Genomic DNA, 12,729 nt, shown 5'->3' with positions numbered 1-12,729 from the left:
CACACACACCTGCACTTCTTTATAGGCTAAATACTTACGGTACTAGAAAATAAACACACTCCCTAAAACTGCCAATCGCAGCGTATTTTGGCTACCACACTTCATTAAATACTGGGTCTTCATGGAACAGTTTAAACAGCATCTACCATGATGACACCTTAATTACAAGCAAACAAGACAGTTTATTGAGACAAATTTCATAACAACTTTAGAAGAATCACCTTCCAGCCAGGCAGTGGAAATACCCAAAATGCACATCTTCCTTTTCCTTCTCCGGGTACACTTTGATGACTGAGGAATTGTCTTAGAGAAGCCAAATTCTCATTTAGCTGGTGACAGCCCTTGAGTGAAAATCACAGGAGTTAAGAAAGCATTTCTAACAGTACCAAACTGAGGGCGCCGATACCAGAAAGCATCTTGCCCTGTGAGTGCTGTTTACCAGGTATCAACTCCACAACACCATTGGAAGCAAAGATTTTTCTAAAGCTGTCAGAGGATCAGTGCAGTGTGCTACCTTACCTACTCCAGGTCTTCAGGATAACACAGCTCAGCATACCTGACATTTCCTGGTCCATTCAAATGATGCAAAGTTACAACGTGCTGCTCATACACTCCAAAGTGCCTCAGTCAGACCTTAGAGCAGCAGTTAATACTGCACCATCAGTGAACAAAGTTCGGGAACCTTCACTCTTACTTTATAGTTTCTGAACACTGACTTTTTCAATTAAAAAAAAAAAAATCAATACAAAGGTTAATACCAAACACAAGGAGCAAGCCAAATGAAAAATCTCTTGGTAAGAACGCATTTTTTTATTCAAAAGCAAGAGTTCCAAGGTGCACAAACCCAGAAAGAAACTTTATTCAACATCCAGAACATACCACTTTGCAGAAAAAACAAGACATCCTCATGGAGACAAACTGGTTCCAAATTGCATTGATAACCTCAGATATGAACAGAAAAGGACTGAAGTCAATCACGTTTCAGTCCACCTTCTGCAGCTTCAGCTTTGGTGTGACTGCAGTTCACTGCACCTGTAGTTAGTTATGTTCTGTTTTGGTAACAGTTACCTTGTGACTGGTCCTTGCTCTAATCTTTGCTTTAGGTTTTGGTTTTTGTTTCTCAAGTGTCAAACCATTTCTTTTCTAACTTTTTTCAACAGCCCACAATACTCATTCAGGGCATTCTTAATTACATCTTAATTTAAGATGTAAGCCATACAGCGCCTTCATATATGTACTCCCTACCAGTAAGAGTGGGAGCTCCCCACATCAGCTCTGGCAATCAGTTTATGTCAGGCAGATGCATTACATAACCAAAGGAGGAAAAGCTTAAAAAAAAATGCACGAAGAGAAAATTACTCAGTTCTCTTTTGCTGAATGGACTAGCTTAGTCAGCAACCTTTTATACTGTCGTTATCAATACCTCCAAACAAATTCACAGGAAACCTTTTCCCATGCAGATCTGTTAAAAAACACCAGAAAACCAAAAACCCACGTGGATACAAGAATTATTTTGCCAACAAGCATTTCATGTTCCTTTCTTCATATATTGGGAGAGGAACTGGCTTCTGACAAAGTGGACCAGCTTGGTCTCTGTGCAGAACATCGTAACAGTGGTAGCTGCAAAGCACAGTGCCCCGATGCTGATGTGAATCAGCCTTGCTGTCCAACCCTTATCGCAGCAGAAGAATTCCTAAAACAAGAAAGGAAACAAGCAGCTGAAGGAAAACTAGTCAGCATAAGGCAGATAAACTGTTACACTAAAACATGAGGTCCAGCACCTCATGGAGAGCATTCCACCATGACCATCATGGTGAACATGGCACATGCACTGATCCTACAAAAAATCTTCCTTCCTAGTCACAGCACTTGCTTTCTTTACAAAAAGAAAAAAAAAAGCCAAGCAGCAGAAATTGAGTATTCAGTGTATACCTCATAGATGTGGAAGTTATTTGCCATGGCAAGTGCATTAATGTATAAGGAAAACTGAGATACAGTTGATGCTGTCCACACAAGTCTGCCATTTTGCCCCAACCTATTCAGCTCCCTTTCAGAACAAAAGGGCCATTGGAAACCTCCAGAAATAAAGCTCTCCTTTCCAAGTCATCATGGATTTACATCTGTCAGATTTCTGCATGCTGAAACGTTACCATCTCTGTAATAACAGGCCTGTGCAATTACCATTCTGTAACCTCAATGCAAGCAATAAGTGTGTTTTGAGCCACTTTTGTTTCTTTATGCTATCACAATCAATTATCAAGAACACATTTACAGACAGACAGCAGAACAATTTTACTCCTTAGGTAAATAATTATCTGCCTCCTGGAAAAGGTGTAGCAGGCACAAATCTGAAGATCAATATAATTACATGTCTTTGTTTAATTATATGTGGCCTTGCAAGCCTGTAATGGAAATCTCCTAAGCTACAGTCATAAGCCTTCTCTGTTAACAATATTTCTTCTGGTAATAAAATCGTCTGACAAACCTTCAGTGAAAGGAAAATCTTGAGACAGACACGTACCTCTGAAAAAGCAGTGATGCCTCCACTTATGATATAAGCAAGTATTAAAAATGGTGAGGGGAGCAAGCCTGTCAAAGGCCTGTAGGAGCTTTCCTTGAAGTAATCATAGATATAATGGATGCTGTGAGCAATCCGAATACCCATATTAAAGCAGTTGGCAAGGATAAAGCCAACGCTGCCGTGCCAGCGGGTCAGGAAATAAGAGATGCACAGAAACATGAAGGACAAGGCCAGCATAACAAAGTTGTATCTAGGAAGAAGAAACCACACAAACAATTAATGCAGCTGCTAATACTAAACGCATTTTCAAAAGATAAAAATCATTAACTTCTAAAATATGCAGGAGTGACAACTACTTCCATCTCATAACAGACAGCAAGGTTGAGAACAAAGCTGTAGGGAAAATAAACACTACAAGGATTAAAAATATTTTCAGCAAGCTGAAGCAAGGACTACATTAAGCAAAGGGAAGTCTGTTTCACTATTCATCTGTGTATTCACTTCAGAAAACCAAACTTCGTAACAATAATTAGCGATTATTGATTGATTTTTTTTTCCTACTCTACCAAGTAATTGAAGGAAAATAATGCTCCATAAGATGACACTTAATTCCTGCTCCAAACAGCAGCTTTGAAGAGAAGTTCATACTTGGAAAAAAAGATGAAAGTAGCCCTTGCTAGCATAAAAACAATTTCTTAGGCGATCTCATTTAATTAATGACCCAAAAAAGGCCTAATTTAATTGGAATATGTAATGAACAACGGACAACTGGTACAGAAGTGAAATAAGTCCAGTGACAGCCATCAGGCTACAGCCAATACAGCAGAACAAACTGAGAACCAGGAAAACATCCAGGCTGGAAGAGATCTCAGGAAGTCGTTTAGTCCAATGCTCTCTTCAAGGCAGATAAAGCACTGAACTCACATGCCTAACTTAGATCATTCCAAATGTGATGCATAAAACTTTTCAGATACAGTTTCAATAGTTGCAAGATTTTAATGGATTTTTAATAACAGCCCATCTTCAAAGCTAGCACTTCAGTTCAAGTACATGTATAGTAAATAAGACTGCATTTAAATTTCTTTCCCAGTTAGCTATCTACCAAAAGCTAATAACCTTTTCATTTTGGATTTTTCTTACCCAAACGTTTAAACACTTACTAAAGCGTCTACACCAAGATCTGCACACCTAAACAAGCAGTTTGGGTTTCAAGGGGCAGGGCCTTCTTACAGTGCAAGATGCACCGAGCATTTTATCCAATCATGAGAAATTGATCTAACAAATACAAGTATATGAAAACCAAAACTCCCATATGAGCTCTTGCCCATCTTGTGCACCTGGCAGACCTTAAAATGACTCCAAAAAGAAACTGGTTTTGCAGTAAAAGAAAAGCATTTCCAGGTAAATACCCAAGCTGAACAGTTGTTCCCCATTTACATGCTTCATGCATATCACATACAGATAATTACAGAAATGCACAGGAGATCCTCTTTACCTGTCTACCTCTTCTTTGCACATCAAAGCAAATGTGAAGCATTCTGTTACTCCATTGACAGCAAGAAATAGGACATATAAAGAGTAGCACCGGAGAAGATCTGGACCTAAAACAAAACAAAGATAATAATATTAAGAGGATGAATAGCTTATTATTTCTTTTACAAAACCACCTTGTTTTTACACTTGACGATAAAAGCTGTAACATTATCACTGACAATAACAGCAACTTTCATGCTCCTTCAATGAAGCTTATGGTCTAGACATCTTGACAAGAACACAAATAGAATAAACAAGGCAAAGTAAAACCAAAAATGAAATACAAGATAGTAGCAGTTACCAACATAAGAGATCTCCACTGCAACAGTGATTATTTTATTAAATGGGATTCCCTACCATACTACAAACCAACTCCTTCACTGTAGAGATATTTGTGAAAAAGAACCAACAGACACTGTAATGTGTTCAAAGCAATAAAATACATGTCTTGAATACAAATGTAAGAAAAAACAGCAAGGCTGCCCGACATATGCAAAACTGAGCTAGATTAAGACAACATGCTCAGATTTTACTGGTAAAGAATGCATGGAACTTCAAAATTCTCCATTCAGATTTTGAAATCATTTTCCTTTCAGCTCCAAGTGCCTACATATGTGAAGATGCTCTTACAGAAGCAGCACTTGCTGGATTTGGACAAGGTGATAGCTTCACAGAAGAAACAAAAGCCTACGAAGAGCAACTAGCAGGGTTGTGGAAACAAGTTAGTGTTAAAAAGCTGCATTTCTGAAGAACTGCTTGTACACATACATCACGTCCATGCGTAACAGCTTTCCCCAAAACACGTCTCCTATTTGAACAATCCAGTACTTTATGATCTAATTTCATCCTGTGCAATACACCTGAGGAAATCTTACGTGAGAGATGCACTGTTTGTTATTGATGAGAGTAACGCAGCACTGATGAGCCCCAGTGGTAACTAGTATCAAACTGACTCGAATCGATCCATTGAGTCAGCAGTTTACAGAGGTAAAGCAGAGAGTGCCTCACTGCAGCACATTTGCTGTTAGACGATACTGCATGACTGCGAGTAGCCATGCTGGTACACATGACACAAGATATGAAAAGCCAACTTCTTTATCTTTCCTTCCCTGTAAACCTCCTAGTATCACTAATACTGCTACTGAGCACTATTCCATCTTCTGCAACCATCCCTACAGGCAACTCCACTAGCTAGAATGCTACAGCTGGAATATTCTAAATGTAAGGATCTACAGCAGGACAAAGGAATTAAATAATTTTACCAAAATAAGGCCCCGTGACAACATAGCGTAATTCAGTTCAAAACACACACTAGGAACCAGTACTTAAAAGCTTCTTTTAACTTGAGGGGATTTTTCTCTGATAGAAAGCTGACTGACCCCAAGAACTGCAGTTTCTGTTCTGGAGATCTAAAACCTTTTACCTGTTCCAGAACTGAGCATCGAACCTCCATAAATATCCAGAGCCAGCTGAGAAAAGGCATATCCAAAAACAGTGATGGTAAGGCCAATCAGAAGTACAAGCTTCAACAGCAATTCTAACACATTTGCAGCCATAGCAACATCATCCTGGAGAGAAAACAAAAACCAGCAATCAATTACATGAACCAGAATCAGCACAACTGTTATTTTCGCGAAGAAAAACTAATCCACAGGGAAAAAAAATCACTGGCAGAATAATTTTAATCCCTTCTTGCATTCTTTCTCATTGAAACACCTACGCATGTGGTCCTAGCTTCCAACAATGCTCATGGATTCATTATTCTCTTTGTTATATGCAGAACTCTAGCCATAAACAGCTCTGTTTCAGGGCTTAAGGAAAAGGGCACACAACAGCTGCACCTGTTCACAGCCAGTAAATAGCAAAGAAAAGCACAGCATTTCCCCAAAGTCACAGCCTGAATCACCAAAAGGGTCACACTGTCACTGCTTCGTTGGACTGCAAGATTTGCCACAGCAGCATGAGCAACTTCACCCTATGAGAAGTCAAACATCTTGCCAGGTGTGCTGGACACACAAACACACCAGGTATAGATTCATAGATCACCAAGGTTGGAAAGGACCTATAAGATCATCCAGTCCAACTGTCCAGTATCAAACACACACAGATACGCCTTTGTTAGCCCACCATTCATGTGAGACATGAATTTGTCTGACTGTGACCTTCCCAACTGATCAAGAATGTCTTAACTAGAGCATACAAAAGCTTCTTCATGTAACCATCGTTACTGTGCACACAACCCCACAGCCCAGCTAAAATCCCACAGCTCTCTCCTGCAGACGGCGCCGTCTGGAAGCGCCCTGTGCTTACCAGCTCGTCATACTCTCAAGTCAGTCACATATTGTCAAGTGGTTTTGTGTCAATTTGCCACAGAATGCTTTTGTGATTTAACCTACAGTAACTGCCTCAGCACATCTGGAAATACACAGCACACAAGCCTTTACATCACATTGTTCAGAGCAAAGGATTCTAACAGTATTATGCTACTGCATCCCTCAACTCTTGCTTTGCTAGCTTTTTATGTTTGCTTTTCAGTCCTTTGGCATGGTCTCCATTTCAAATTTCCTTCCATTTCAACAATCTCTATACTCAAAAATTTAAATGCACACACATACCAGTCACATTCATGATTCAACTATCTCCAAGAGAAGGCAAGCATTTCATACAGAAGCGATACTAACAAACATACCTGCTTCTGATCCTTCACATTCTTCCCTCTTTCCAATACTTTAGCAAAAAAGACATAAAAGCTCTCTTCAATAGGCAAAAAAATGAACCTGGCCACCAGTGAACCGAGGTTATTCACAATATCGTACACACCTTTAAAAACAAAAGACACCAACAAACTGTCACCTTTTTCTGGCACAATTCCAGGACCAACAGCAACACAAACTCCTATTTCACGTTTCTGGTAAACGAAGAGAAAACCAGAGGAACTTAATGCAAATCTAGCAACATCCCCAAACACCCCCTTCAGTTCTTACTGAAGAGGAAGATAATAAAAGATCCAGACAAAAGAGAATCTGTTCTCTGAATGGGAACAGGAGAGTAAGGGTTTAACTGATACAGAGGACGAGAAATCTTTCTCAATTAATTAAGGCACAATTAATTTGAGGGGCTTCTTTTTTTTGCTGTTTGCTTTCAACTGAAGAGAACAAGAAACCTTAGGTGACATCCTACCAGCACTTCAGACTCAGTAAGACACCAAGTATTGCTCTAAATCTTCTAAGACATCAGACAGTAAAAGCACATGAAGTTCAGCATATGGATAAATGCTTTATAACTTCACAGTGAAATAACACAAGATTCTGACTGATTCAAGTGATTCTGATTCAAACTTTAACATTTCCAGAATGTGAGCATTTTTGCACTTGTCCATCTTTAAAAGACCCTTGCAGTAGGAGGCAGCTTACTTGCTCCTTGGGAGAAGGACCAGAAGAGGATGAATCTTCCGGCAGCAAGCATATGAAGTCTGTGCTTAAGGGAGAATGTACTACTGCCAGTAAATAAATTCAAAATAGCCAAGAAACTTCTAACAGCAGGTCAGCAATTACAGCCTGCTTCCCTTCCCAAGTTAAGACCTGTGGTGTCACCAGTGCTGTCATCTGAACTGCTGCTGCTATACGTAACTCTGTAACCACACTGTACTTTCACAGAACACATTCACTGGAGATTTAATGCTACTAAGAGGTGCTCCTGCTGTAACAGCTAACACAGATTCCAAAGGAAAAAGATAGGATCCAAAGAGTAAAGAGAAAGAACTGTAATGTATCAGATACCATACCTCCTACTACCAATTTTTAAGAAAAGAAACAAAGATACACAGCAAAACATATGCAACTGTAAAGTTTTGATCTGAAGGAAAATAATTTCTTTCCATGATCCTCAAATAAATTGCTTTTTTTTCCCTATATTGGTTTATCCATCATTCACTGAAATTAATGTCACAGTCCCAATGGCTTTAAAATCCTTGCACATTATCATGTTATTTTCCACTCGTTTCTAATATTTTCAGAGACTAAAAGTAACAACTAGAAAATTACATCACTGCTCCACAACATTGCCACACTCACCCTGATCGCCAAAATTTATCACATTCAGAAAAGTCATCACATATCGTTCACCTAGAAATTAAAAAGAAAGAAGTAAGGACAAGCTCCTACATCATTCCCAGTATGCGTTCAGGCACTGCTAACAGTAATGCCCCGAAAACCTTCAATAACTTCATCTGGGTTGGCAACATCTGCTGGCGCTGCTCCCTGAACACCATCCCCTCCCAGCCTTTCAGGCTCAGTGTCCATTTTGTGAACACTATTCAGCTGCCTTTCTCCAACATGCCCACACATCAATCCTCACCCTCTGTCAAAATCTGTTTCAGGAAGGACTGTTTGAAGAAGCTCCAAGCCAACTGTGCTTCCTTCCAGTTAAGGAAAGTCTGCAAAAACAAACAAACAGCAAAATCCTGAAACATGATAAGCATGACTGAACCAGAGCAGAAACACAAAACAGAAAGCCACTGTGTTGCTCTGTCAGCTCTAACCACTCTACCAACGAGGAGAGCTCACAATGTCATAGCTACAGATGACTTCTATAAGTGCTCACCACACTGAAGTACAAACTTCACTCTGATCTGGTTGATTTTCTCCCCTGTGGAAAAATACTTCTTTCTTTGCTCCATTTCTTTTTCAGAGGGTATCAGAGTTCAGAGTATCTGTAGGATACTGTGCACCACCACGTTTCTTCTAAGAAGTTGAAGTACCAGCTCTATAGGATGGCTTTGGATTCTCTCCTGCCTTCTACCCAATACCAGCTCACCCCCTTTAACACTGCAAAAGTTCCCTCTCCAACTGTTTGTGCAAAGCTACTGTAAGACAAGTCAACCAACAAGCCCCAGAAACAAAGAGCTCCAGTTTCACAATGGTTTTCTGACAAGGATTTTAACAGATCTACTGTAAACAGAATTTTATGCAACCCTTTTTCATAACTAGTCACACTTGCCAAGAGTAGAAATAACCTCAAAATCACTCCACATTTAACTCCATCACCTCCAAGTAGTTTTCAGAAGTTCCCTCATCAAAGACTAAAGAACAAACTGTGCAACCTACCTTATCCTCCATCAGGGTAGGTAATAGAGATTTCATTCTTGTAATTGGAAATGACTTCTTTGTTGCTTCAGGAGATCCCAAGAACGTTGCAAAATAAATCACATAGCACATTACCAGAACACTGGTATATAAAAGCTGAAAATACAGGGAAATAAAAACAAACAAAAACCACCAGTAAAACAAAACCAACTCGCAAACGTAGAACCACGTGGTAGCTTTGCAAATTCTGTGAGAACTGAAGGCAGTAAGTAGTTCTTACTCCTGTCAAATTTTAAACTAGCTAAAGGCATGACTGTGATTTCCCTCCCCCCACAGAAAATGCTGTCAATTTTAATTTCATTTAATCAGTAGATCAGCATCACAGTCCTTTCCCAACTTGTTTTCACATTCTATCCAGTATTTTTAGAGAGATTATGTCGAGTCAAATTAAAAAAAACTATTTGGTAAAAAACAGTTGACATTTCAAAAACAGCTAAAGCATATATGAAACAACAACCTTATTTGTGAAACCTGCCTTTATGCATACAACAGAGGTGCTCTCTTGTACCTCCATTAGACCAACTGGGGTCAAAACGCTAAGTCAGTAACAACCATCACCAAAACTCTAATTACTTCAATCTTAACCTCAAAGGAACGTTCTCTCACCTCCCCAGTGCTATTTGCAGGCTAAATGTCAAAGGCAGCAGCAAGTAACACTTCGGAGTAAGAATTTATAAAGAGAAAGAATACAGAAAACTTACCTGAGCCAGGGAAAAAATGTAAAGGCCCCACTGTGGATAAAGGATAACTAAAATAACTGTCAAAATGCATTTTGACACTATCGAAAGGCTTTCAGCAATTACCTATAAGAAAGAGAAAATTAAGAGCATTCATTTTTGCCAACTGAACCACCTATAGGAACACAAAGCACTTCAGTTTCACACATAGTCCACAAAGGAATATAAGGCATTCAAAGGTAGTGTGACTACCTCAGTTTTCCTGTTGCATTGGCCATCTTAGGCTGCAGTGTCTCTGTACTTTCTCAAATCCCATGGTACACAATTCCCCCACTGCACTTCCCCAGACCCTTGTGTGGGAATAAATTTTGCTTGATGCAGTTGTGGTCTCAACTGTTGCCTTTCACAATCTCACACCAACCGTGAAAAGCAGAACTGTGGAAGCCATGTGCCTCCCCCACCAATTAACACACGCGATTATGTATTTAACGATCATTAAGGTGATAACTCACAAATAAATTTCATTTCCATGTTTAAACAGGAGAAAATTGAGTGTTACTAATATGTTACAACTAAGTTGTGCAGCATTAAGCAGCCCATAATTTTATTTACTTTTCAAAATCCTCCTCAGCATATAAAGATCTAGTTCAGGAACCTGTTCTTTACTTCCTTTACATCGTTTTCTTTGACAGAAGATCATTCTCTCTCACACACACAGCCCTACGCACTCAGCTTACTAACCTTAAGCCTTACGAACAAGTGAGCCTGGGCTAAAACCCAGAGCGGTTCTCCTAGAAGCTCAACGACTGCAGAAAGGCCGAATGCCACAACACCAACCCCATAATGAGGAACCACAGCCGGGTCGGGCACTTCAAGCACGTGCAGCCAGACGAAGCCCAGGAAAACAGACCAAAAAACACCAAGGGGTACTCTGTAAAGTTAATGCAGAAGCTGTCACGTCTGTTTCAGGAGAAAAGACAAAATCTGCTTAAATCTTGACAGGCCGGTATACGCTTTAGGAGAGACCTGACGAATTCCCTTCTGTCGTGACTACCAGCTTCGGTGTGCAGCTGCGAGCTTCCCCCCGCAACCACAAGCCCCCCAGCCCACCCCCCCCAGCCCCCCCACCCTGCTGCCTTACGTCAGCCACAGCAGGTTGATGGTGGCGGCCCAGCTCCGCTCCGCGCTCCCGCTCAGGCAGGCCCTGCGGAACGCCTCCCTGGCCAGGAAGACGGCTGTGGAATAGAGCAGAGTCAGCCTGGAGGAGGCGGGAGGGGAAACGCACATCAGTCCCTGGCTTACTGCTTCCGCCCGCCCCGCGCGCAAAACCGACGGGCGAGACAAGGAAACGCGGCCACGCGAGGCGAGTCATGGCCACGGGGCACGGAGCCGTCACCTCACGCTGACGACGCCGAGGATCTCCCGGGACAGCCAGCGCAGCGTGAGGGCGTTCAGCCCGAACGTGACCGCCCGGAACAGCACCTGCGGAGGAAGCGGGGCGGGAAGCGCTGCCGGAGGGGCCGGGCCGACTCCAGCAGGAGCCGCCGGAGGGGCCGGGCCGACTCCAGCAGGAGCCGCCGAGCGGGGCGAGAAGCGGGGGGAGAGGGGCGCGAAGGTCCCGGGGCGGCACGCACCTGCAGCAGGGCGCCGGAGGAGGCCAGACGGGCGGCCTGCCGCAGCGCCGCACGCGCGGCCATAGCCGCGGCGGGAATGGCGCCCTGAGCCCGTCACGAGGGGCGGGAATGCTGACGGGGCCGGGCCCCCGCCCCGCCCCGCCCCGCCCCGCCCCGGCCCGCCCCGCCCCGCCCGCTGCGGAGGACGCGGCACTTCGGCGGCAGCTACCGTCCTTGTCCTTGTGTGTGCCAGCGGCTGTTGGGAAGTGCGTCCGCAGGGGAACGCAAACAGTGCGGCAGACGTGATTTCGGCTTCCTCGTGACGGAGCGCGAGCGGCAGTGCAAATCGGGATCAAGGGAGAAGCTGGAAAGAAAGCCCCAAACCCTCGCGCTCCTGCACAGCCGCAGTCTGTCCGCCAGCAGAGGCTGTGGCTGCTTCGTTCTCCAGGAGATGAGAAGAGCGTTGTGCGGACCGTTTTTTCGGCCCTTCTGTGCCGATGGTATTGTTTCGACGCTCAGAAGGTGACACTTGATCGTGACCGTGTGCAACAGAGGGGTGCATCCTATGAATTAAGTTTCAAGAACGGCACTAACACGGGTAACAGCTCTCTTTTGTATTCTGTGCCTCCAAATGCCCAAGGAAAGGATTACCCATGTAAAAAGGAGGGAGCGGGACGCGGAGTTGCAGTAATCAGAGCAATGGCAGAGGCAGGAGGAAGTCCTCGTGTTTTGGGCTGTGCTCAGAGGAGAGGAAACAGTGCTGCCCACCCTCTTCTTCAGGCAGCTTCCCAGCGAGGAGGTGCATGGTGCTCCAGACCCCTCAGCAGCTTCGTTGCCCTACTCTGGACATGCTCCAGGGCCTCAGTGTCTTTCTTGTAGTGAGTGGCCCCAAACTGAATGCAGTATTCAAGGTGTTTGCGAGCTCTCTGCTTGGAAATTAGGGAGGCAATAATGCAAAACTCTAAAGACACAGATTTGGCTCATAGTTATAAAGCAGTAAGAGAAGAAGGAAATAAGCAACAGAACAATACACACAAAAGAGATTGAAACTAAAAACAGATCCAGGTCAAAGAGCTCCTTTGATTTGCCCTTTTCCCCAGCTAGGAGATGCAATAAAAAAGGAAAGAATGTGACATAAGCAGAGACCAGTCAGCCATTAAGGGGTGGCCAGTTCTGGCTTCACTCTGCATGCCTTCAGTGCACATCTATATGAAATACCAAGCAAATCAATATTTCTCTTT

At 42.8% G+C, this 12,729-nt stretch overlaps 1 protein-coding gene across 1 annotated transcript; it reads right to left on the bottom strand.

Annotated features, from left to right (window-relative positions):
- Positions 1 to 1,339: 1,339 nt before the first annotated feature.
- RFT1 (RFT1 homolog) lies at positions 1,340 to 11,572 on the bottom strand. The gene is made up of 13 exons (XM_065749682.1): positions 11,510 to 11,572; positions 11,272 to 11,357; positions 11,017 to 11,133; positions 10,617 to 10,806; positions 9,900 to 10,001; positions 9,160 to 9,294; positions 8,411 to 8,489; positions 8,128 to 8,178; positions 6,744 to 6,874; positions 5,478 to 5,622; positions 4,017 to 4,122; positions 2,522 to 2,771; positions 1,340 to 1,693 (listed from the first exon to the last, which is right to left on the bottom strand). The coding sequence occupies exons 1-13, from the start codon at positions 11,570 to 11,572 to the stop codon at positions 1,529 to 1,531; spliced, it is 1,620 nt and encodes a 539-aa protein (XP_065605754.1). The 3' UTR covers positions 1,340 to 1,528.
- Between the last annotated feature and the right edge of the window lie 1,157 nt (positions 11,573 to 12,729).

The sequence above is a fragment of the Cyrtonyx montezumae genome, unplaced genomic scaffold (assembly GCF_038088225.1).
Source record: "Cyrtonyx montezumae isolate F1298 unplaced genomic scaffold, pur_monq_1.0 scaffold_6, whole genome shotgun sequence".
Lineage (NCBI taxonomy): Eukaryota > Metazoa > Chordata > Aves > Galliformes > Odontophoridae > Cyrtonyx > Cyrtonyx montezumae.
The sequence above is the reverse complement of the archived record's forward strand: the minus strand, read 5'-3'. Positions and strand labels throughout refer to the sequence as shown.

What these genes read in the sequence shown, in the direction of transcription:
- RFT1 (XM_065749682.1), bottom strand. Translation starts at nt 11,572, where the DNA reads ATGGCCGCGCGTGCGGCGCTGCGGCAGGCCGCCCGTCTGGCCTCCTCC. An exon ending in CCTCCGGCGCCCTGCTGCAG is followed by an intron (nt 11,358 to 11,509) that starts GTGCGTGCCGCC and finishes CTTCCTCCGCAG; the next exon opens with GTGCTGTTCCGGGCGGTCAC. An exon ending in GCATCACTGCTTTTTCAGAG is followed by an intron (nt 1,694 to 2,521) that starts GTACGTGTCTGT and finishes TTCTTGTTTTAG; the next exon opens with GAATTCTTCTGCTGCGATAA.